A 27,800-nucleotide genomic window follows, 5' to 3' on the forward strand; every position below is an offset into this window, starting at 1 on the left:
AAAGAACATAACTCATGATTATGAATACATTATACATACTTGCTGGTATTTTGTTGGCCCTAGTAGGCTAGCTAAATGCCTGAATTACATAACCTTACTATGATTCCAGGCTTCTAGGCACAACTACAACATTTTTTTTTACATACATATGACTACATAGTTGACAGAAATAAACTCACTTTAATACATGTGGTATTACCACTAACTACTGCAAACTACAACGTACAATGTGGTGTTTAATTGAGCAGGCTAAATGTGCCATCAACTACTTGTTGATTAGTGAGGCGCTTGATTAAAAGAAGAGGGTGGGCGTGGATTGCGATTGAGGAGGCACGTAGGGCAATGCAATGGGTGTAGGTGGTGACATGATAGGAGTGGTGTAACATGGTAGACGGCACATTACTGGTGTGAATGGAACCTGACCATGAGACATCGGTTGGATTGGAACACCACCACCAAAACCGCCTTGTCCAAGTATTGGATAACCAGTTTGATTGGTTACTTGAGGCCCCCAAAGCCATGGTCCGGATCCCATTCCATGGAACATCCTAGGAGGCCATGGCTGTGTCATCATCATTTGGGCTGCATATGGAGCTTGAAACTGGCCTTGTTCACTTCTTGATATTGAAAACGCCTGCATTTTGTAAGACCAAGTGTTATAAACTCATACGCGTAATATAGTTATTTGCAATAATGTACTATATCTTATAAGAAGCTTTACATTGAGGTAATTGACGAAATTAGTTGACAAACACATATATAAGTCCAAGCTAAGCATTATATATAAACTCATACTTGTAGTTACAATAATAAATATATATAATTACATGCAATACTGTATTCCATCTTATAACTTTACATAAGGGGTAATTGACTAAAATAATTGACATTCACATATATATTTATAATGTAACACATTGTATACATTTATCATTGATGTTTAATCAATTACAGTCAATTGTGGTCAAAACCAATATAGTGTGCAACAAAAGAGATGCAATAGTGCCGCAAATAAGGTAGAAGTGAGTTATAACTTATAACACAGTATAGTATATTACAATACAAACTAGAGAATAAAAGATAACTAAGACATAAGTATTTATTTACATCAATGTAGAACTTCAAAAATTTTATGTACTCAGTAGCACGCTCGAGGATGGTCGCATGATTCCCCTACAACATTACGCCACAAAAACTCATAAATATATGCTTAATAATAATAATACGAGAAGCAATTATCTATGGATCTATGTCATGAATTCACATGATGATATGTATACAAGTATACGACTACGAACAATTGAACCTTGATTACCTTGCCGCAATAGGGAATTAACTGTTGAATGACTTTTATGTTTGCATTGATGCGCTCCCTTCTTCTTCTGTTCCCGCTACTTCGTTTCTGTGTACGTTTCTATGTACATATAATTGGCATGAACAATTAGAGCATTCATCAATAATGTTGATGAGATAACAAAACAAGAACACAGTTGACGTAAACAATCATGAGGAGTCGGCATGCAATATTACTGCAATAACATTTTTTTGATTGCAACATTTTTAAGTATATATTTTAAATATTAACTTTTATTATTATTATTATTTTTAATAAATACTTTTATATTCAATATCTAAAATTATGCTTAATAAGTATGAGAATATTATTTTAACTCGTAGTATATATATAAATGAACTACATTCGTATATTGATCTTGTTCTAGCATTATATTGCATGTTACGCGATTACTTACTTGCTAGGTTTTTCTTGACAAACTTATATCGACACCCTAACTAAGCGTGAATCGAATCCAATTGAGAATATACGTCTGTATTATAATCTTGGATCCATAGTTAATTATGTACAATGTATGAATTGAATCATAGGACTTATATATAGATAAGTTTTACGTCGAACACACAAAAACTGAAAAACACCAATGTATCATACTATCATCAGCATGTTGCCATTATGAATAAGCAAGCGAAGACTGCGATAAACTAACTCACTTTCAATGAATCTTGCAGATGATGAGGATCGTCCCTTCGCACAGGTTCCTCCGGAATAGGCTGCTTTCCTCTAGAATCCTCTATAGCTTCATAATCCACATTTTTTATTTCTGCTCCCTGCTCATTTTAATGTATGCAAGATGTTAGTTTTATCAGAAAATATACACTTAAAAATGCAACCAGGTGCTGATACATTCCATGTACGTATATTCTTTATTTCGCGTCTAACTCTAATATTGATTTAGATGAGTGAAAAAAAAAATTATACAATGAACAAAGTATACCCATTGTGCTCTTAATGGAGATTTTGAATTAGGATTGTTTTTAGTACATGGAACAATGTGATCACTAACTTGTAAGCTGGTTAAAATTAATATCATGTATTCATGTTACGCATAAAACTTAAGGAAATTCGGACAAAACTCGAAACTAGATACATTAGGCATCCTGGCGGCAATCTATAAGATTTGTTTGTGACGTTAACAACATATATCAATTCTTGTAAAGAGTATATTGTTAAAAAAAAAAAAAAAAAAATATTAAAGCGTACACTTTTAGAATAGGTATGAGGAAAATGAGGTAATAAGTCTAATAAATAACCTAACACTTTGTGCAATTTTGTCCTTTATTTAAGACTACTTACTTGTATGGAGATGAAATTAAAGTACCTTCGACGTCTAATATTATCATGCAGCATTGAATTAATAGCATTCTAGAAAAAAAAGGCTATTTAATCAATATTTATAAAAGGCTACATTTCTTATAATTATTAATTGGTATTTGTCCTAGACATATAATTTCTCTATTTAGTACTCTACATACGATCCTAGCTAAGCATACAGACTAACCTCATGAGGAAGTTTATGGATGGACCCTTCTTGAAACAAGTCATATTCTATCGTATATGGAGCATCCAAGTGATGATGCTCGGGTTCGGGTTTGGGTTCAGGTTCGGGTTGTGGCAGGGGAGCTTCAGAAAGGTATTGGTCAATATCATCAAGTAATAATGATTGATGAGGATGACCCCCTAAGTTTTCAAGGGACGTCGTAGTAATAATATTGTCTTTAAAAGTGTCGAAGGAATAAGGAGTAGTCATACTTAGTACTGCTGGTTTGATCTTTCATCTTTTCGAAGAGTTATACATCTCCTTATATATACAATCCAGTCGTGCGTGGCTCATATTCCCAGTTCATGCACTATCCTAAGTTAATTTTATATAGTATATGCTTGTATTTATAAAGTGTATATTTACATTATATTTTAGTATGTTGAAATATGTTTATCCTTAGCTTTTAAGACCGTAGTGTATAATACGTAATGTATTTATTACATAGATTGCCACTTTGTATATTACTACGTAATTGAATATATATGTTACATATATTGCCACTTTCTACCGCCTTTAGACTATATCTTATGCATCATTTTTTAGGAATTGGCACTTGTATTCTCGGTAATGCAACATGACTATGATAATAATTGTTCGGAAAATGATGATGATGAATTTTTTTGGTAAGTTTGTTTGCGAGGTGATAACCGAATCTAGGATCTATTCCAAATTCAATTGCACTGATATACATTGCGGTGCTTTTCTGTTTGTTGGCCACACCGAGTCGCTGAGTCACTTATTCAGGGATTATTTATTTAGGGGTTATTCAATCAGTTAAGGGTTACTTATTCTAGGATTACTCAGTCAATTAGCGTATTTTCGCTGGGATTTCTTATTCAAAGGTTACTCAATTACTCAAGGGTTAGTCGATTAGCACGTTTTTTGTGCGAGAGTAACCCCTAACCGATAGAGTAATGTAGCCCATGACCAACTAAGTAACGTAACCCTTGATCAACCGAGTAACGTAACCCCTAACCGACTGATGAGTGATCCTTGAATAAGTGACCCCTAAATAATTAATCGTGACTGTAGGGAATAATTTCAAGCCTTAAAAATCCCACTAGTTTGAACCCCACTGTGATCATACACTAAAGTACGGTGGCGTCCAAAAGGGAAGAAGATAGAGCAAAAGAGTCGCCAACAAGTTTTTAAGGAACTTGTAAACCGTTCACGAGGTGAAGGTTACACCCCTTAACGATCCAAGAGATCGTCAACTCCATAAGGTCATGAACCAAATAAGGGTTCGGGGATGAAGGTACAAATCCAACCTAAAATAGATTGAACCTGCCCTAATAATAGGCCTCTACTTTATTCTGATCGTATTCATGTGTGCTTTCTGACTAACATGCAATCAATAGGATTAACCCTAAACCTGTTTAATCTATGTTGGTTGAATTTAATGCACAAATAAACTATTATTGGCGATCACTTGAATTATAATCACAATTAACCCTAAACAAGATTATTAATTATCTTATTAAGCGTGGTTGCAGGTACCAATTCCCTTTAAACATGCAATAAAAGGTGTGATCAAGCAATAACAATATAAAATAATGTATCAAGCAACATAATAATGAATAATCATGAATAATAATTATAATTGAAATAATCATCATAATAATCATAAAAGAAAATAATCATCATATTAATAATAATTGAAATAATTATCATAAATAAAATAATCATCAAAATAATAGTATTCATAATCATTATAACAATTATAATCATAATCATATTCATGTTAATATTAAAGCATAATAAAAATAGCAAGATCCTAGGCATGATACTAACAAGATTAATAACAAACCCTAGCATGTCACTAAGCAATAAAAATCAAATCTTTAACCCTAACATGATATTAACATGAATAAATATTAGGAAGAGAATAAAAGGCATCATAGCAATCATATTTGATATTAAAGTTACCCTAGACATGATACTAGGAATTTATTGTTGTCACCCTAAACATCAAATTAAGGAAAACATCCTAACATGATACTAGGAATCAAAACAATCTAAGCATGATTTCTATATCATAATATCAATTAAACCATTAAAGTACTTACTTGGATGCCTCGTACCTCTTTCTAATGACAAAATACACACGTTAGTAACTTCAAGGAAAATAATAATCAAAACAATTAAATTAAATAATTGAAAGAGAGATTTGGGACCAAACCCTCAGAAATTAAAACCTTTCACGTCTAGGGCGAAGGCAACTTCGAATATGGCTAAGTGTTTCTAGATCTAATGAATGCGGAATTATTTATTTGAGAAAAGGCTAGTTTAGAAAAAGAGAGAGAGAGAGAATAATCAAGAAAATCTTGATGAGAGTTGGTGAATGAAAACGGAGTTTTTGATACGATATTTATAGAGAAAATCATCCAAAAAAGATAATTTATCAAAACAGAGTCTGAAGACCGCAAAACCATCTTGGCGCCAGCCCTGGCTAATTGGCGCCAGGACCAGTGGCTAGCGCCAGGCGCCAATGGCTGGCGTCTGGCGCCAAGGCCTGGGGTTGGACGCCAAATTGGATTTCAATGCGTTTTCGAAAATCTGATCAGTTTACCGTACTGGAAGATAAAATAATATAATTTCCATCGAAAATGCTATTTGATCTTGATTAAAACTCTGAAGAGTCCTAATTGAATTAGGAATGATAAGACCTTCTAGAATGTTCTAGAAGACTAAAACCATTCCTAATTACATTAGGAATGATAAACTATATTAGGCCCTCCCCTAGATCATTAGGCCGTACTTAAAGCTCAAACCGGGCCCAGTTTAGTAAATTGGCCATAACCTCCTCAATATTCATCGGAATTGGGCTTATAATATATCGTTGGAAAGGTCTTTGCAAACCCCATCCAACTACACCACTATTGGACCCATATCATGGACCAACCAAACTGGATTGGCTGTTTTCTTAAAATAAAGTTTTCAAAAAATAGAGAGAAGAGAAAAGAAATAAAACTTTCCGCAACACTAAACCTTTCCACACTTTCGTTTCATTCGATTATGATTCGACGTGAAAGACACTCATCACCGGGTTTGGTTTTGGGGAGACACAAATGGGTGTCTACAGTGACCGACTGAATAACCCCTTATCGACCGAGTAACCGCTGAATAACAGAATAAGTAACCTCGACCACACGATGTGGTTAGCCACATATTAAAATTTGTGCAAACATTGTGGAATCCTATGAAACAAACCCCTGCCCCCATGTACACGTGCAAAAAAAAAATGATAATTGATTGGCTTCTGTTTTAATTTATTCACCTAATAATTAATTCCATATATTTTCTAGAAAAAGTAATAAAAAAAATTTAAAAATTAAATATGGTAAATAAATTTTAATGCCAAAATAAGATAAATTTAAGAAAAATAAGTGCAAAAAAGGGTTTGATGGAATAGCTTGTGCAAGTATTCAATTTATGATAACTAAAATGAATTTCGATGAATTTATGTGTTTATTATGTAAGTTTATATAATTAAAAATCACGTGAATTGAATGCATCCTTAAACTATATTATAGTATTGTATGTTAAAGAGACTCAAGTTTGAATATTGAAATATAGTACAAAATGAGTTGTTTTTCACCTCTAATGGTGATACTATACTCACTTCTCAATTTAGTAACTCATGTGAAGTCTAATTTTTCGATGGGGAGACTCTCTAAAAATATACAAATGTCACTTTCAATTTATGGCCCACCAAATCCATTTTTTTAATTTCAAATATTATAAGATTAAAAAATTATTAAAAAAAAGGAAAAATTAGAAAAAATAATCCCAACTTTCTTCAATTTTCGTAGAATAATCCTAACTTTCATTTATTCTAGAATAATCCGAACTTTGGGGGGTCTTCTTTTTTTCTTCAATCCCAAACACCGGTTACCGGTTGAATGGGTTTCCTGGTTTTTTTTTAAATTTAAAGTGACACGTGTCACGCGTTAATTGGTTAAAAAATATAAAAACAAAAAAACAAAATAAAAAAAAAATCAGCAAAACCCCAAATCCGGCCACCCTGCGCTGGTGATTCGAGCCATCTCCGGCGGCTGCTGCTACTCCCCTCCCCTACCCAAACCCCGACGCTGGTTTCCCCCCTCCCCTGCGCCGGTTTCCTTCCCCCCTCCCCTACGCCAGTTTCCCCCTCCCCCAACGCTGGTGATGCGACCCAATCTCCTCCTCTCCATTTCCGCCGCCACCACCAATCGCAACTCCTTTTCCAGCCACCACAAGCACTCGAAACTTCCTTTAAATGTCTCCCCAACTCCCGAAAACCTCTAAACACCCTTCCCCCACCATTGAAAATCCTAGCCGCTAGGGTTTTCGTCGGTGAGGAAGTGGTTGTTGGGGGTTTTCGGGAGGGGTTTCGAATGGAAAAGGAGGAGATTGGGGGTGGAGGTGGGTCGAAACGCCGGCACAGAGGGTTTGGGGGGAAAGGGGCGCACATTTTGGGCAGGGGAAGGGAGGGGTTGGCACGGCTGGCGGTGGCAGTTGGTGGTGGTGGTGGGGGTTACGGTGGCAGGCAGGGTATTAAGGGTTTTTTGGTTTTTTTTTTTTAAATTAAATTATTTGTTTTTGGACCAATTGCAGTTTGACACGTGGCACATAACCTATTACAGCAGGTCATTGACTTTCGTTGACCGGTTTGGGATTGAAGAAAAAGAAGACCCCCAAAAGTTCGGATTATTCCAGAATAAATGAAAGTTGGGATTATTCTACGAAAATTGAAGAAAGTTGGGATTATTTTTTCTAATTTTTCCTAAAAAAAAAGGTAAAACTTAAATAAATTACAAAATATATTATAATACTAGGTTAGATCGTTTATATAAAACCTATTTTTAATTTGTACATTTAATGGCTATTATACATGAATATAAATAAGAATTATGTACATTTTGTAATTTTCAAATTTTTGATTTTCATCAAAATGATGACAAAATTATGATATATTATTTTTTCAACGTCGTCTAATTCATTGTTCAATGTAGGATGTCATTTATTAGTATGCTATTTTTTAAAATTGTTTCAATTTCCTACAATAAATTTCAAAAATGTTAAATATGATAGCTCTTTAAAAAAAGGATGACATCATCCTTGCATTTAGGCGAGAAAATTTTTATTTAGGAATGACACGTGGGCAGTGGCGATGTCAGCATCTTTTGTTTTAGTAATAGTTAATAAATTGACAAGGGTCCCACAGTTTTTGTCAAATGAGACTCAAAGTTGAGTATATACTACGTATATAAACTTAGCAACATTCTTTTGGAGTTGCTAAGTTTAGATACTAACTTAGGGCTTGTTCACATTTACTGAACTGAGCTAAACTAAACTGAACTGATTGAAGCTGATCTGAGCTGAACTGATTGGAGCTGAACTGAACTGAACTAAGCTGAAATGAATATTTTATGAGAGAGGGAAACTAGGAGCTGAACTGAACTAATTGGAGCTATACTGAACTGAACTGAACTGAACTGAAATTGAGTAATTGTGAACAGGCCCTTAATAATTGTATACATTGCAAAAAATAATCTCTCTCCCCTAAAAATACTCACTTGAGTCTCACCATTGAAGTGGGTCTTTATAGTATTAATTGGATCACTCTGTATATAGTAATTAATGTGGACATGCATGTTACTCCGTATTATTTAACGTCCTAACTCGAACTAAGAAATAACTTGATAAATCACCTACATAGAAACCGACTCGAAACTTGGTCTAACAAATGTACACCAACTAATTATACAAGAATAATGAGAATAAAATTTTCTCAAGTTTAACTGAATTATTGCATGCATGGTAAAAGACGCTTTCAAGTGAGATATCTTGTTTGATATTTCACTAGATAAAATTGTCCCATCCAATAATATTTAAAGAATAACATGAAATATATACTACCTCTGTTTTTTTTTTAATTGGAACTTTGGAGTATTATTTGAGAGATATAGAATATTTCAAAATTATAACTAAAAAAAAATCGATATCGGAGTATATACCCATCAATCAACTTTAGCGGTGGAAGACGAGAATGACAATTTTCATGTGAATCGCGCGCTTGTGAAATCATGCTAATTGCTAACTATCAATGAATTTGTTTTTGGTATTTTGGTGGATGTCAATGAAAGTATCAGATTTTGTCTAAATTATAGCACTTGGGGCTCTCTATTCCCCACAAAATTTAGTTTGTGTTTAGCTTTCCTAGCTCATACTAGAGCCAACTAGGAAATAAATGAACAACATTTGGCAAAATCTTTGATTGCAAATAATAAAAATCTTATTAATGGAAGCATATTTTTTCAGGTCTATTTACATAAAACAAGCAATTCGATCAAACAGATACATATATATAAATGCTTAATATATATATCCACTGTAATATTATTCTTAATGTTACAAAACACTTGTGAATTAGTAAACCTTACATAACATAAACATAAACATAAACATACTACTATTTTACAATTAATTTACTACACAAATGCATATAAAACGAAAGCAATATATTGACCATGTGATGTGAAACAATCAAGTTGCACCCCATGTTATTGTTGTGGTATAAGAATAGCATTATGTCCGTAGGTAGGTATAGCTTGTACTTGCATATTCTTGATCTTGTTAAGGTTTAAAGCTCGTGTAGCTTAGTGTTTCCCTTTAAAATCCACACTATCTAGTTCGTTGTATCAAAATTTACGGCACCAATTTGTATACTTGTACGTGGCAGGTGACATCATAACTGGCATATATTTTAAAGCATATTGAATTTGATGGAGTCGCCTCTTTTCATTCCATTCTAACATCATCTGTGTCAAAATGATATACTTATTAGCTAGCTAGCCTTGTCTTACTTGAACGACATCATCACCTCGTGATAGTTATAACTTAGCATTCTTAGAACACGAATTCTTATATGTGGTTGGCCACATTATGTGGCCAGTCATCATAGAGGTTACTTGGTCGTGTTAAAGGGGTTATTTCGTCGGTGTTATAGGATTACTCGGGCAGTGATATAGGGGTTACTCGGTCAATATTACACGGGTTACTTGATAAGTGTTATAGGTGTTACTTTATTCTTTTATAAGTGGTCATACGGTGCGGCCAACCACACACAAATTAAAAGTGACTGTTCTTAGAATTGAAAAATCATAGGAATAGAAGGAGTAATAATTAAGTTTATAGTATAAAGACACTTTTGTCCACAATTCCATATTCAAAATAACAATAATTGATATTTATAAGTACCTATCAAACTATATTCATGAAGACAAAGTTGCATTTCCATGACTAGGGATGTTCGCGGTGCGGTTTGTATTTTTATCAAATCACACCAAACTGCACTTGTAATCAAACCGCACCGCAAAATACAGTTTGGTGCGGTTTAGCCACATTTTTAAGAAAGATATAAATATTTTTTTTCAAAAAAGACTTAATTTTATTTTGTGATTATTAATTTATAATTTAAATATGTAGTATTAAACTCTTTTTTAAGCTTTTAATTATCTAATTGTAAAAAAAAAAAAAAATACATCATATTTTTAAGCTATTTTATACTTCGTATATTTTTTAATTGAAATAGTATAAATTGGTATAACGGTTTGCAGTTTGACGGTCTAAATCGCAAATCACTTCAAAGTGCGCGGTTTGCAGTGCGGTTTGTTCTAAAATGTTCCGGAAATCGCACTAAACCGCAAAAGTGCAGTTAGGTCATTTTCGAAACCGCACCGCAATTTCCAAACTGCAAACCACACCGAACCAAAAAAATTGCGGTTTGATTTGCAGTTTGGTGCGGTCTAGATCGCACTCTAAACAGCCCTAGCCATGACATATGAATAACGTTATTATTAGTATGGAGTATAATTTTAGATTTATATGAAGTATTATTGATAATCGTTATCTCCTTTTATTATTATCAGTCAAACAAGTCATTAATACTTACAAAATTAGTATAGCGATATAGTATCAAATGGGAAAAGAAATCAAAGAGTTTTTAAGAGAATGCAAAAGGATAACAACTTTACAAACTATATCCTCCGTCCTTTATTGTTTGCCTTATTTGACCTAAAAAGTTCTCATAAATAGTGGGTTCATGATGCAAATAAAAGGAAACTAAAGGAGTAGCTACCAGGCCATGGAGTATGAATTACCTCATGTTGGAGCTTTAAGGATTTGATATACTCAACTGCATCATCAAGGATGGATACTTGATCTTTCTGCAACATCGTATGATATAGCAGTTATTTATTTAACCTTAATTGTCAAATGTTATGTAAGATCTTGTTACATACGAAGCTGATACTATAATTAGTATGATAAGATAACACATGAGTAAATTCTTTTTTATTGTAGCACAATGTGAGAGATTAGATTCTATTAAATTGGAATCTATAAAAAGTTAAAAACAATGATTAAGAAACGAGGGGATTAATATTTGATACATATTATTCAAAGTTGATGATTTATTGAAGGTGTCAACTAACTTGGTCAGTTTTAAGATGACACAAAATTTGGGATCATATATGTCTCGTCTACATCCTTCATCGTAAATTCCTAAGCCACATCCTTCATTGTAAATTCCTAAGCCTCTCTTCATTTACACCAAAAAAAAAAAATCTCATATAACAATTGATTTCATTCCCTTGTATATTTTTTATTATAAAAAAAAAATCATTAAAATTAATCTAGAAAAATCAAATTTTGCAACGAACCTTTTGAGATGGTTGATGAGGAAGATTAAATTCCATCTTATGGAGTACATTAAAATACAAACAATATGCATTCACGAGAGCAAAGGGTCTAGGTAAAATAAAAGGTAGGATAATGTAGTATAACAAGATTCAAGAGGCTTTTAGTAAGAGACGACCTTACTCTTATCAAAAAAAAAAAAAAAAAAAGAGACGACCTTATAAGAATAAGGAATTAGATTCTGCAGATCTTGTAATATGTCACCAATTCGCCTCTGTCTTTTAATACGATTCTAGGAATTATAAACAAAAAGACAAACAAGTGAATTATAAACAAAAGACAAACAAGTGAACAGCAGTTACCCTTCTCGTCAAAATAAATACTTCCTCCGTCACGAATTACTCACAACAGGGGTATTACTTGTGAGACATAAAATATTCCTTTGTTGCGAGTAATATGTAACGGAAGGAGTATATAAAGATATATAATCACACCCTAAATGTGAAAACTCTATGATATAATAGACATTTTTAAAATGACTATCATTATTCTAATTTTTTTATGCGTTGATTTTTTATTTATTTTTTATGCTAAAATTAATTATAAATATTTTTTCTTATTTTTAAAATTTATCTTTTATGGTTTCAAAAAAAAACTTTTATTTTATCATGTTTTCATAATTAATTTATGAATTTTTTTATTATAGTAATATAAATAACTGAATTTTGTAAATTAATTAAGAATTCATAAAAATAAAAAAAAAAAATCAAATATAATTCTTTTTTTTTAGGGAAATAAAAATTAATAAATGAATTTTTTAAATTAGGTAATTGATTTATTATTAATTTTAATATTACAAATAAATCAAAATCAGCTATTATTGGTTAATTTTTTTTATATATACACAAATTTTTATTTATTTTTTATGTCAAAATTATTATTTTTTTTAAACCATTCAAAATTAATTTTTTTTTTTACCAACAGTAAAATTAATTATAATATAACTTTAATGTTTAATTCCAAAATCATTAATTTTCTTAAAAGGAATACCTATTTATGCCAATTAAATTAAATAAAGAGAGATGCATGCGGATTATAATAATAATAATAATAATAATAATAATAATAATAATAATAATAATACTATATACTAAAGTAATCACCAGGAATATTCTAGAATTACACGTGTCATGTTTACATTAAAAAAGTTCCTGCCAATTTTTTTTTTTTTTTTTTTTTTTACTTTCATAGAAAATAAAAAGATAATTGATGAAAAAAAGATATACAGCCTTATTTTTTTTTAAAAAAAAAAAAAAAGAATATACAGCCTAAATAATACTTCGTAGAACAATAACAACAAATTAAATAAATAATATATTAAAAATATACACAATCTATAAACAAATACAAACATATAATAATATATAAATAAAAAAATTTCGTGTCAATATCCGAGCGTTGCTCGGGCAAAGAACTAGTAATAATAATAACCCTATAATTATATGCACTCAAAACAAGTTCTTATTATTTCTTTCAAAAAAAAAAAAAAGAAGTTCTTATTGAACAATATTAAATGTAATAGTTCATAACTTAGCAACAACAAACTTAAATACATAAATTCACAATTTCACATTTAAGTTCAAGTTAGCAAGTCTACTCGTTTGTATCTTTTTAACTTTAGTGTCACATTATCAAAGGACGGTGTGTTTTCTTTCTTTTTTTTTTTTTTTTTTTTTTCTTTTTTTTTTCTTTTATTATTTTATGTTTTGAGGGAAATCTAGGGCTAGGACAGTGGCTAACACATAGTAATTTTTACTTATATATGCAATTGGAATTTTTTTTATTTATTTTTTTTATGGTTATGAAATTATTTAAGAAAAAAAAAATTACTTTTGCATTGTTCTCTCACCTTAGAATCCTTCCTTGTAGCACCATGATCTCCGTTAGTTGAACATCTTTGTTTGTGCTTTATAAGCTCTTTTCCCTTAGATTTGTCACCATCAGCACTTTCTAATATTGTACCCTACACCAAAAAGTATCAACTCAAAATTAAAGATATTAAATAAATAATAAATTAAGTAACAAATTATAAAATTTATCAACTATGAGTACTTCACATTTGACTTTTTAATTTTTATAATAAAATGCATGTTGAACATAAATGAATTGATCTATATAGTTTGATAAAAAAAATTGCATATGATAGTATGCTTTATTATAGTAAGTATTCATAAAATCGAATTTTAAACTATGACTTTTCACTAAATCTATTTCTTTTTTTTTTTTTTTTTTTACATGACACTAAATCTATTAATTTCATCATGCTTAAAATTTAAAATATGAGAAAGCAATTACATACCTCATTTCATAAATATATCCCATGCATTAGACGATGATCATAATGAGATGGTAATGATGTATCAATTTCAGGTTCTGAGTGACCTTGGAAAACATTATCATCACACAATTGATGGTCTTCATCGTTAATAATTATACTTTTTTGCTTAAAATCATAAATAAGTTGAAGATTATCATCAATGTATTCAACATCTAAGTTTGGTAAAGCAATTTCCAAATTAGTGGAAGGAGTATTGATAGTTTTAGTAGAAAATGATGAGGTAGTACTAGAAGCCCTAATGAGTGTCACTTTTTGCTTACTATTCATGTTTATTTAATTTGTGTTGATAAAAACAGAATCCTAATAACTACATAGTACTATATATACACCTTACAAGTTAAGATAATCCAAAATATGCGTCACTTAATTCTAACAGCCAATGTCATCAAATTTAAACTATTAATATAATTATTTTTTTTCAAAGTTGAATAAGTATAAGAAATAAAATATTGAGTGGTACTTGTTTTTTTGGGTTCAAATATTGAGTGGTACTTGTAGGCCGAGGTACAACAAGTAGTTGGACAGAAGCTTAAATTGTTGGCTAATAAGCTAGAGTAATAAAAAAAACCCAACACACACCAAGCAAAGCGAAAAGTTCTACGATTAGATATCATGAAAATGAATGATGATCAAGTCGCTCCAAGTAGCTAGTTCACTAGAACGTATGTTGCCTATTCGGGTTAAAGAAGGCTAACGAGTAATGAGCAAGTAAAACTTGACTAGAAGAACTTGTGCTTCGGTTCTTCAAAAGCCATAAAAACTCAATTTGTATAAATTCGATAATAACACATACGAAGTATGTACATTGTACATACTCGTATATAAATTCGATAATAACACATACAGAAAATGAAGTAAAACCGTAAATAAATCAACAGAAATATCCAATTAGCATGACATTTTTGTATTTTTGTTGTGGGTTAATATTCAATAACAAGTTGTTGATTTATTAATCATTTTATAGTGATAAACTTGTATTTTCACTATATTTACCAACAAAAAACTAATCAAATTGTTGAAAGTATCAAATATTCATATGGCATTGATTAGATTGGAAGAGCTCGGATCGGAGTTTCTATCAAATGGCTAATAGCATCGCGCCATCGCATAACACATACAATAATTAAAATTATATTTGTTTTTTGAATTCTTGTTATGTTTAGCGAAATTGTGAATTTTTAAGATGACTAGATGAGAATGAGATGATATTAGAGTACGTACTTTCTGATCTTTTCTCATTTACTTTAAATCCATTTATTGAAAAATCATCTAAAATAATTGTATTTGAACGTATTTATAAATTATAATATCAACTCATCCAAATTATTAGAGTCGGTTTGGTGTGTTTATGTTATGTTTGTATATTTGGCAAGTTTATCTTGTTAGGAGTTTTAGGCAAATAAGGTTATATTTTATATTGTGTATACATATGTGATTAAGATCAATACAAAGGTTAAGTCGTTTTCTCCACAATATTCTTGAATTGGGTTTAACATGGTATCTGGCCTCTCTAATTTCTAGAGATTTTATACAATCTTGGTTGGTTCTTGATTTAATTCCGCAATTTACCAAAAGCTTAAACTTTATCATGCCCCTTCAATAATTCTCATGAGTGTCCCTTAAACTTCTAATCTTGAAATATATATACTGATACGGACATACGGTATCTCATATTCAACGCTAAATATTCTAATCTGAACTCAATATACATTCTAATTAATACCATATTAAAGAATCAGTTCAATAAAAAACTTAAGATAATTATTAAAATTTAGATAAATTTATACTACCTAATATATTCTATTAGAACAAATGTGTCTAAACTTACTTGAATTTATTTTATCTCTAAACTTATTTGGCGTATTTTGTTCAAATTAATTATAATTAATTAGCTCGAGAAAACACACCCTAAATGAGTGTTTTAAACCAATTACATCATAATCTTACGCTTTATTTCCTTTGTTTTAAGTAAAATAACTTACTAAGCTAGATACCTTAGTATTCAATCCTCCTTTTTCCTCCTTTCTCTCTCCAGCTAGCCTTCATTATATTGTTGAATTTTGAAGGGGCTTCCATCGATTTTAATCGGTGGAAAGCCCCAATCCTTGTTTCTTTATTGTTTTTTTAGGTTTATAATAATACTTCCTCCTTTTGGGAGGAACTTTTCTTCCTCGAAAGAAAGGGTTTCCGATCTCCTTCGAAAGACAAAGGTTTTTCGACCTCCTTCGAAAGACAAGGTTTATCTCCTCTTTTCGAGGGAGAAATTTCTTAGTTTTGAATCCATGGTAGCAGATCTAATGGATTGTCGTGAAATTATTTCGTTGGTGAAAAAGTTATCAAGTTTTCAAATACGAACAGATGAATCAGAAGGAAATCATCCTCACGGCTACAAAGGATCGTTAGATTGTCTCTCTAACAAGGCTGTAATTTTCAGCGATATAAGCGGGTGATGCTCCGCAGTGCAAGATCTACTCGACGATCATAGTTTTTATGAAGGAAAATTCTATTTGATTCAATATCTTATGTATTTGTTAACGTCGAATCTCTATTGTATATGTCGTATGACTTTTAATTAATGAAATATTTTTGCTATTAAAAAAAAAAAGTAAAATAACTTAAATTAGCTACATACTGACTTTTTCACTCGCTAAATTACACCATTGATCATTACTAAATTTAATTGGAAAATTTGCAAATTGCAGCCATTTAAATTTCGTATTTTGCAAATTGCAGCCATTTAAAAATAAAATTGCAAATTGCAACCCAAAAGCTCATATAAATTGTAAATTGCAGCCCGATTCAACTTTTTCATCGGTTTAAAAGTTGTAAAATCTTCGATTAAGGTTTTAGGGGCCATTTTAGGCCTTAGGGAACCGAATTGAGCTCGGAATTAGCAAAAAAATAACGCAAGTATCTCGTTTTGCGTAACAAAAATGTATCGATTTGTGGGAAACTGTAAATATGAGACACTTACGTTATTTTTTTGCTGATTCCAAGCTCAATTCGGGTCCCTAAGGGCTAAAATGACCCCCTAAAACCTTAACCGAAGATTTTTCAACTTGTAAACCGATGAAAAAATTGAATCGGGCTGCAATTTACAATTTATACGAACTTTTGGACTGCAATTTGCAAAAAAAAAAAAAATTAAATGGCTGCAATTTGCAAAATACGAACTTTAAATGGCTGCAATTTGCAAATTTTCCAATTTAATTATATATAAATATAAATTATAAAAAATAAATAAATAAATTGATTATATAAACTAATCCAACAATTAGTACTACTTGATCTAACTATCGTTTATTACATATATGATGAAACTAATACTTGTATCAATCAATCGATCAATCAATCGATAATAGTCTTATTCTCGTAAGTGAGGAAAAGTAATACTTGTATATGATCATTATTTAGAAGTCAAACTCTTACCAATTCAATTTGATGACTTAGGACTTCTTCTCTTTACCGTACCTAAAACAAGGAATCTGGTCTAATTTTAATAAGGTATGATATGTATTTTTATCATCTGGTCTGATCTGATTTGATTTAATAATTTGACAGAACTTTGACTTCAGTTTACTAATAATCCATAATAAAAAAAAAAAACACCATCAAAATGAATCTTGTTAGATTTGTCTCGTTATGAATATTTTAAATATATAATTTTCATAATTTTATATATAAAATTATGAAAATTATATATTTAAAATATTCATAACGATATTAGTAAATGATTATTAAAAATTCTAATATAACCTTATATGAATTTGTTAAACAACACGTAATAAATACTCCCTCCGTCCCCGATTGATAGTCACTTTTGAAGAAAAATCACGGGAATTAAGGAGAATTAAAGAAAGTACATTGAAAAAGTAAATTTACATTGGGTATGAAAAAAAAAAGTATAAAGAGAAAGTAATTAAAGTACATGAGAAAGTAAAATTTACATGGAAAAGTTAAATTTGCACAAATATTTTTGTAAATATTAGAGAATTTTGATAAAAAAAAATAAATATTAATGGTACTTGAAAAGTGACTATCAATCGGGGACGGAGAGAGTATGCGAAAAAAAAAAAAAAAAAAAAAAACCCTTAATGTCTGAGCCCGACATCAACTTTTTGTTAAGAGTTGCAATTTTAATTTTAAAGTTTTGATAAGGTTAAGAGTTGCAATATTTATCACACTAGCAACTATTCAACTTTAATTTAACAACAACAACAACAAATTACGTGTTAGTATAAAAGAACATAAAGTATTATTTATTATATGAAACAAATATGGCAACTTGCCTCAAAAAAACCAAAAAAAGAAAAAAAAAAAAAAAAAAAGATGGCAACATTCATGCAGTCCGGCAGTCCGCACATGGACTTGGGCCCAGTTAAAGTACAAAGACAAAGACGATCAAGGCTACGCACGTGGGCCTTATCTATTATTTCAGGATTAATACACTCGACAGTCGTAGCATACAACCACATGGCCCAGTACAAGAGAGCCAGAGTAAGCTACCTCATAACTTAGGCAATTTGAGCTTTTACCCGTGGCATTTTTTTTAATTTATAAAATATAATTTTTTACAACGATTTAAATTAAAATAATAGTATTACAAACTAAGAGCCTTACAACTTCCTCTATTACAACGATAATAATACTCCCTCCGTGTTTTTTTAAGTGATACATTTTCCATTTCCGGCCGTGTTTTTTTAAGTGATAAATTTCCTTTTTTGGCAAAACAATACATTAAAATATTATATCTCTCTCCTCTCATGGCCCCCACCTAAACCCACTACTACTTTTTTATTATATCTTTTCTCTCACATTCATTACTTTTCAATAAACTATTAACTCCACTATCTTTCTTTAACAATTTTTTAATACTCCACTACCCCATTTACTTCTTATTTTATTGCCTAAAACTATGTGCCGGTCAATATGTATCACTTAAAAAAACACGGAGGGAGTATTAAAATAAAGAACATCTACATTTGATCTTGCTGGTTTGAATAATTTGTCATTTTCCTTTGAGCATGCGATGAGAAACACACTATTCTATTTATGTATTCCACTTTCCTTTAAACTTGGAGAATGCATTTGAGGACGACTAACAAACAAATCCTGACAAATATATTAACGAGCTGAAAAGGACACCAAGTGCCTAAACGGCCTATAACATTAAGTAAATGGAGCAGGAAAACAGAGCGGTTAGGGCTTAACAACACACACCGAATCCCCCATTTAAGTGATTCAATATTCTACACTGTGGGTACCATTGTACCATTGATCTCAAGGAAAGAAACCATTAACATACTATAAACCTCCAAAATATCATTTTGGAGGACCCTAAACATTTCATTTTGGGGAGCGGTGTTAAGATAGGTATTTTTCAAAGTAATAGATTGAAAATCCACTACTAAGTTGAAACAAAGGACATCAAGGGATAACCTTCCGAAACTTTTCCAACTGAGAATATCGAAAGAGGAAATAACAAACAAATGACAAACCCTAACCAACCCTAAGAACTGAACCATACCATAACAATGGCGAATTCCCCACAAAACCAAAACTCGCATATCCAAAATCCTAAACAGGGTCAGGTTACACCCCTTAAAATCCCCAAATAAACTTAATAAACCATAATTAGAACATAGAGAGTTGCATCTCATAACATCAAACTTAGAGCAAAGACCCATCAAATCAAGGATAATTATAATTAAACCGAGAAAAACAAATAAAGCCATTAAACAAGCAACAAAACAACCAACTATCACTGGCCTCCGATTACACGCTTACAGCCTTTACCGTGAAGGTCAAACTTGACTAACATCCCCGGCGAAAAGATAACCAAGAGACGACGCAAACTTGGTAATTATTTCACAAAACAGAAAAAGGGTGGAGGAAATGAAAGGAACGAGAATAAAGGCCATTGCAAGAAAACTAACAAACCATAAACCTAACTTTACCTTTACTAATTTGATCTTTCCAATCACACATAGTCGGCGACGTTAGAGCTAGCTGTTGAATCTTGTTTCGTCAACGAAACCTTAAACCAAATTGAAAAACGTCTTTTTATCCTTCAGTACCCAAATCACAAACTTGAACTTTAAAACTAGAAAACTTAGAAAACCCACTTGAGAACTTTTCCAACGAGAAGAGGTTAGCACTAAGCGGAGTTTGAAGCCCGTTGTGGAGCTTTGTTCCGCTTCAACTTCAATACTAGAACACGAGCAAAAGAAAAAGCTTAAAACATGGAAGAGGAATCCTCCAGAGAACTGGTCGCGGCGCCGGAACTCCGGTGAGTTCTAGGTTTCAGTGGGTTTTCTTTTTCAGAGGAGAGAGAACAGAGCATTTAGACGAGAGAGAACGCACTTTTCAGTTTTATTCGTCAATTCTTTTGATTGAGTCGATCTTTTAATTAGTTTAGGCTTTTACACGTGGCAAATTTAGCAAGGTATGAGTTGATAGAGTATAAAACCTATTTTTGAGTTTTATCCGTTAATTCTTTTTATTGAGTCGATCTTTTAATTAGTTTAGGCTTTTACACGTGGCAAATATAGTAAAACATGGGGTGATAGAGTACATAACCTATTTGGAGTATCATATATTAATTCTTTTGACTGAGTCGATTGGGCTTTTACACATGACAATTTTGTAAGGTTTGAGGTAATAGAATATAAAACTTACTAATTCTGTGCTCGAACAACGCTCGAATATTCACAAAATCAATGGAAAACAAATTATATTTATATATTACTATAAGTTTGTATTTGTTTATAGATTTTGTATACATATAATATTTTATTTATTTAAAGTTGTTACTGTTCTATTATTTAGGCTATATAACTTCTTATTTTTTTATTATCAGTTATGTTATAATTTTTGTAAGAATTTTTTTGGCGGGAATTTTTTTAATGTGGATGCAACACGCGTACTTCTGGGATAATTCTGGTGTTTACTTTAGTATATAGTATTGATTTCTAAGAATTTGTCTTCAATTCTTTTGACCGAGTCAATCTTTTGGTAAGTTTCGGCTTTTAACGCGGCAAATTTACAAGGTCTGAAGTGATAGAGTATAAATATAAAACCTATTTTCTAGTCTCAAACATCAATTCTTTTGATTAAGTCGGTTATTTAATATGATATCATGGTGGGGGGGGGGGGGGGGAGGGGGTGTGATCAATATGGTGTAAATTAAATATATTCCTTGATCTCGACAACGAACCAACTTATTTTAAATTTTTAAATTGGTTAATTAATCTAATCTCTTGACATGATGATTGCTTGCTTGCTACTCCCTTTGTCTCTATTTTTTTGCCCCATTGGACTTTGCACGGTATTCAAGTTAATGCACGTCTTACAACGTTTATAAATTCATTTCTACACGTGTAAAAGTTACATAAATCTGATATTAATAAAATACACAATGTAACGAATCCAACAACACCCCTTATAACTATATTATCTCTCACTCCTATTAATTAATGTTAATTTCTAGATTTTTTTTTTTTAGTTTGAGCCAATTATTTGCAATAGGGCAAAAAATAGGGATAGAGGGAATTTTTTGTTGTGGCCTGATTACATTGCTAGATTGCTCATTATGGAGTGTGAATAGGATTTGCATGCATAGCAGTGGCGGATCCAGAATCTTGGTAATGGGGGTACGAAATTAAGTTTAATAAAAAAATTTACAAAATACAAAGTAATATGTGGAGCGTAATTGAAGACACCCATTTGTGTCTCCCCAAAACCAAACCCAATGATGAGTGCCTTTCACGTCGAATCATAATCGAATGAAACGAAAGTGTGGAAAGGTCTAGTGTTGCGGAAAGTTTTATTTCTTTTCTCTTCTCTCTGTTTTTGAAAACTTTATTTTGAGAAAACAGCCAATCCAGTTTGGTTGGTCCATGATATGGGTCCAATAGTGGTGTAGTTGGATGGGGCTTGCAAAGACCTTTCTAACGATATATTATAAGCCCAATTCCGATGAATATTGAGGAAGTTATGGCAATTTACTAAACTGGGCCCGGTTTGAGCTTTATGTACGGCCCAATGATCTAGGGGAGGGCCTAATATAGTTTATCATTCCTAATGTAATTAGGAATGGTTTTAGTCTTCTAGAACATTCTAGAAGGTCTTATCATTCCTAATTCAATTAGGACTCTTCAGAGTTTTAATCAAGATCAAATAGCATTTTCGATGGAAATTATATTATTTTATCTTCCAGTACGGTAAACTGATCAGATTTTCGAAAACGCGTTGAAATACAATTAGGAATGGTTTTGATCTTCTAGAACATTCTAGAAGGTTCTTATCATTCTTAATTCAATTAGGATTCTTCAGAGTTTTAATTAGATCAAATAGCATTTTCGACTGAAATTATATTATTTTATCTTCCAGTATGGGAAATTTATCAGATTTTCGAAAACGCGTTGAATTTCGAATTGGCGTCAAACCCCAGGCCTTGGCGCCTGGAACCGGGATTGGCGCCTGGCGCTAGCCACTGGTCCTGGCGCCAATGAGCCAGGGCTGGCGCCAATGTGTTTTTGTGGTCTTCAGACTCTGTTTTGATAAATTATCTTTTTTGGATGATTTTCTCTATAAATATCGTATCAAAAACTCCGTTTTCATTCACGGATTGTCAATATTCATTCACCATTCATCATCTACACCGATCGTTCACCAATTCTTTTCATTCTCAAGCTTTCATTAATTCTTTAGTATTCTTTTCTAACTTTGCTTTTTTTAATACAAAATTCCGCATTCACAAGATCTAGAAACACTTAGCCATATTCGAAGTTGCCTTCGCCCTAGACGTGAAAGGTTTTAATTTCTGAGGGTTTGGTCCCAAATCTCTCTTTCAATTATTTAATTTAATTGTTTGATTATTATTTTCCTTGAAGTTACTAACGTGTGTATTTTGTTATTAGAAAGAGGTACGAGGCATCAAAGTAAGTACTTTAATGATTTTATTGATATTATGATGTAGATATCATGTTTACATTGTTGTTATGATATTCCTAGTATCATGTCTAGGGTATTTTTAATATTAAATATGATTCCTGTGATGCTTCCTATTTTCTTCCTAATACTTATGATGTTAGTATCATGTTAGGGTTAAAGGTTTGATTTTTATTGCTTAGTGACATGCTAGGGTTTGTTATTAATCTTGTTAGTATCATGCCTAGGATCTTGCTATTTTTATTATGCTTTAATATTAACATGAACATGATTATGATTATAATTGTTATTATTATTATTATTATTATAATTATTATTCATGATATTGATTATTTATTATGTTGCTTGATTTGTATCATATTTTATATTGTTATTGCTTGATCACCTTTATTGTATGTTAAAGGGAATTGGTATTTGCAATCACGCTTAATAAGATAATTAATAATCTTGTTTAGGGTTAATTGTGATTATAATTTCAAGTGATCGCCAATAATAGTTTATTTGTGCATTAAATTCAACCAACATAGATTAAACAGGTTTAGGGTTAATCCTATTGATTGTATGTTAGTCAGAAAGCGCACATGAATACGAGCAGAATAAAGTAGAGGCCTATTATTAGGGCAGGTTCAATCTCTTTTAGGTTGGATTTGTACCTTCATCCCCGAACCCTTATTTGGTTCATGACCTTATGGAGTTGACGATCTCTTGGATCGTTAAGGGGCGTAACCTTCACCTCGTGAACGGTTTATAAGTTCCTTAAAAACTTGTTGGCGACTCTTTTGCTCTATCTTCTTCCCTTTTGGACGCCACCGTACTTTAGTGTATGATCACAGTGGGGTTCAAGCTAGTGGGATTTTAAAGGCTTGAAACTATTCCCCACAGTAATAATTTTTTCTTAACTAAATTTCGAGTTAATAAACCATTTAACTATTGTATTAGTATATTTGCGTGTACTATACACCCTATTTTCCGACAACAAGGCTATAATTGAGTAACAAAATATCTTTTTAAAAAGAGATTGTCTAAGCAACCTGTTATGGTAACAATAGACCTCTTTGATCAAAAATACAAATTGGAAAAATAAACAATATCACCTAAGAGCTAGACATGTTAATATGTTATTGTAACAACATGTCTCTTTGATCAAAAGCACTACCGTGGAATATATATCATCTAAGAGACCGCCTGAGACCAGTTTTAAAATAGGCGGTCTCTTAGAATTTATTACTTGTACAAAAAGGCGTGCTGACACTAGTAGAAAAAACATTATGGGAAGCGGTTCAAACCCCCAAATGGGAAGCGGGTCTGAACCGCATGGGTTTAGGGGGCTTGCCAATTGCCAAGCAAATGGCCAGCGGTTCAGAACCGCTTCCCATTTGGGGAGAATGGCAAGCGGTTTGGCGCCAAAACCGCTTGCCATTTGCACTTCACATAACATTATGTGCAGTGCAAATGGGAAGCGGTTTTGGCGCCAAACCGCTTCCCATTTGTAATTTTTTTTTATTTTAATATATATAATAATTAATAATAATAATATTATTAGTGACCTGTTTTGAGAAGCACATTATTCCAGTTTTTTAAAAATTATAATTATTATTATTAATATTATTATTAATTAATATTAATAAATAATAATTAATTAAAAATATTACAAATTTTGGAATAATAATAATTCAATAACAATAAAATGCATAATAATAATAACATATATAAAACTCATAAATAATGTATAGTACTAATTACAAATAATTAATATAATGTACATATGGATTTACGTACTATACATAAAAATAAAAAAGATACGGTAACAACTAAATATTAATATTTATATTGTTCATAAAAAAAAAATTAAAATAAAATAAAACTCAATCCAAGTCATTATCTAAATAACACATATATATTATATATTCTACCTAGATGCCATCAAATATCACAAAAAAAGCCCACATGTCGCGAATTTCATCAACCTTTTCCTTTGTCAAAGGGCCTTCCCTTTTACAAATCTTTGAAAACAAAAAAATACCAAACATTAAACATCATTCATATATATTACATAAAATTCAAACTAATAATTAAAAATAATAATGTATATATGTTAAATATTTCAAACATCATTCTAACTTGCCCGATTTAGCATTCAACTAAGTTTTAGGACGACTTTTACCCAAAATCGCCTATTTCACTACTACTTTGCCCGGTTTCTACATTTCTTATCTAATGAGCTATTTATCTATCATAACATGTCAATTACAACTAGTCTTTGGTGTCCAATGTTTGAAATCATAGCAAATTAGCATTATTCTAAGTTTTAGGACGGCTTTTACCCGAAATCGCCTATTTCACTACTACTTTGCCCGTTTTCTACATTTCTTATCTAATGAGCTATTTATCTATCATAACATGTCAATTACAACTAGTCTTTGGTGTCCAATGTTTGAAATCATAGCAAATTAGCATTATTCTAAGTTTTAGGACGGCTTTTACCCGAAATCGCCTATTTCATTACTACTTTGCCCGTTTTCTACATTTCTTATCTAATGAGCTATTTATCTATCATAACATGTCAATTACAACTAGTCTTTGGTGTCTAATGTTTGAAATCATAGCAAAAGATCATTTTACTCAGTTTTAGGACGGCATTTACCCAAAATCGTCTTTTCCACTTCTACTTGCCCTTTTTTATATTTTTTTCCATTTGGAATTTTTTTTCACAAACATTGTCCATAATACACTAACAATGCAAGTACGCAAAAATTACACAAAGTTGCATGAACGACTCGGTTTCACGAACGGATGCTGCCTGGGCTGCTGCAGCAGCTGCCTTGGCAGCTGCCTGGTGGCTGCTGCAGCTTCCTGTGCATGCGCAGCTCACTGGTGGCTGCTGCAGCTGCCTGTGCAGCTCACTGTTGGCTGCTGCAGCTGCCTGTGCAGCTGCCTAGGCTGCTGCTGCTGGTGCCTGGGCAGCTGCCTAGGCTGCTGCTGTAGCTGCATGTGCAGCTGCCTAGGCTGCTGCTGCTGCTGCTGCTGGTGCCTGGGCAGCTGCCTAGGCTGCTGCTGCGGCTGCCTGGAAGCTGTTGCAGTTTGGTGGTTGGCTGCTTGCAGCTGCCTAGCATAACCCGAGGTTGTTGCCTCGGGTGCTGTAGTTGCCTCGGGTGCTCACTTTCCCAATTTCTTCATTTCTTACCTAATGAGCAGTTTCTTTATTATAACATGTCAATTATAACTAGTCTTAGGTGTCTAATGTTTGAAATCATTGCAAATTAGCATTCTACTAAGTTTTAGGACGGCTTTTACCCGAAATCGCCTATTTCACTACTACGTTGCCCGATTTCTACATTTCTTATCTAATGAGCAATTTCTTTATCATAACATGTCAATTATAACTAGTCTTAGGTGTCTAATGTTTGAAATCATAGCAAATTAGCATTATACTTAGTTTTAGGACGACTTTTACCCGAAATCGCCTATTTCACTACTACGTTGCCCGATTTCTACATTTCTTATCTAATGAGCAATTTCTTTATCATAACATGTCAATTATAACTATTCTTAGGTGTCTAATGTTTGAAATCATAGCAAATTAGCATTATACTTAGTTTTAGGACGGCTTTTACCCGAAATCGCCTATTTCACTACTACGTTGCCCGATTTCTACATTTCTTATCTAATGAGCAATTTCTTTATCATAACATGTCAATTATAACTATTCTTAGGTGTCTAATGTTTGAAATCATAGCAAATTAGCATTATACTTAGTTTTAGGACGGCTTTTACCCGAAATCGCCTATTTCACTACTACGTTGCCCGATTTCTACATTTCTTATCTTATGAGCAATTTCTTTATCATAACATGTCAATTATAACTAGTCTTAGGTGTCTAATGTTTGAAATCATAGCAAATTAGCATTATACTTAGTTTTAGGACGGCTTTTACCCGAAATCGCTTATTTCACTACTACGTTGCCCGATTTCTACATTTCTTATCTAATGAGCAATTTCTTTATCATAACATGTCAATTATAACTAGTCTTAGGTGTCTAATGTTTGAAATCATAGCAAATTAGCATTATACTTAGTTTTAGGACGGCTTTTACCCGAAATCGCCTATTTCACTACTACGTTGCCCGATTTCTACATTTCTTATCTAATGAGCAATTTCTTTATCATAACATGTCAATTATAACTATTCTTAGGTGTCTAATGTTTGAAATCATAGCAAATTAGCATTATACTTAGTTTTAGGACGGCTTTTACCCGAAATCGCCTATTTCACTACTACGTTGCCCGATTTCTACATTTCTTATCTTATGAGCAATTTCTTTATCATAACATGTCAATTATAACTAGTCTTAGGTGTCTAATGTTTGAAATCATAGCAAATTAGCATTATACTTAGTTTTAGGACGGCTTTTACCCGAAATCGCTTATTTCACTACTACGTTGCCCGATTTCTACATTTCTTATCTAATGAGCAATTTCTTTATCATAACATGTCAATTATAACTAGTCTTAGGTGTCTAATGTTTTAAATCATAGCAAATTAGCATTATACTTAGTTTTAGGACGACTTTTACCCGAAATCGCCTATTTCACTACTACGTTGCCCGATTTCTACATTTCTTATCTAATGAGCAATTTCTTTATCATAACATGTCAATTATAACTATTCTTAGGTGTCTAATGTTTGAAATCATAGCAAATTAGCATTATACTTAGTTTTAGGACGGCTTTTACCCGAAATCGCCTATTTCACTACTACGTTGCCCGATTTCTACATTTCTTATCTTATGAGCAATTTCTTTATCATAACATGTCAATTATAACTAGTCTTAGGTGTCTAATGTTTGAAATCATAGCAAATTAGCATTATA

General features: G+C 31.8%; 1 protein-coding gene across 3 annotated transcripts; it reads right to left on the reverse strand.

Annotated features, from left to right (window-relative positions):
* Positions 1-228: 228 nt before the first annotated feature.
* LOC145626547 (uncharacterized) lies at positions 229-12,498 on the reverse strand. Of its 3 annotated transcripts, XM_081679000.1 has the most exons (6): positions 11,603-11,784; positions 11,042-11,107; positions 2,008-2,124; positions 1,316-1,414; positions 1,108-1,173; positions 229-634 (listed from the first exon to the last, which is right to left on the reverse strand). In XM_081679000.1, exons 1-6 carry the CDS (start codon positions 11,636-11,638, stop codon positions 293-295), a joined length of 726 nt encoding a protein of 241 aa, XP_081535126.1. In that variant the 5' UTR covers positions 11,639-11,784; the 3' UTR covers positions 229-292. The 3 variants fall into 3 exon arrangements, 2 of the variants coding, with proteins under 2 accessions (XP_081535126.1, XP_081535132.1); XM_081679006.1 differs by lacking the exon at positions 1,108-1,173; XR_014111026.1 differs by lacking the exons at positions 229-634; positions 1,108-1,173; positions 1,316-1,414; positions 2,008-2,124; positions 11,603-11,784 and adding an exon at positions 11,797-12,498 and having other exon boundaries at positions 10,264-11,107.
* Between the last annotated feature and the right edge of the window lie 15,302 nt (positions 12,499-27,800).

Source organism: Chenopodium album, chromosome 1, assembly GCF_948465745.1.
Source record: "Chenopodium album chromosome 1, dcCheAlbu1.1, whole genome shotgun sequence".
NCBI classification, from domain to species: Eukaryota; Viridiplantae; Streptophyta; class Magnoliopsida; order Caryophyllales; family Amaranthaceae; genus Chenopodium; species Chenopodium album.

Excerpts from the sequence above, each read along its gene's own strand:
- LOC145626547 (XM_081679000.1), bottom strand. The coding sequence starts at position 11,638 with ATGGAATTTAATCTTCCTCATCAACCATCTCAAAAG. Across the intron at positions 1,174-1,315 it reads TAATTCCCTATTGCGGCAAG|GGGAATCATGCGACCATCCT; the intron begins GTAATCAAGGTT and ends GTAATGTTGTAG. Across the intron at positions 635-1,107 it reads TTTTGAAGTTCTACATTGAT|GCGTTTTCAATATCAAGAAG; the intron begins GTAAATAAATAC and ends TACAAAATGCAG.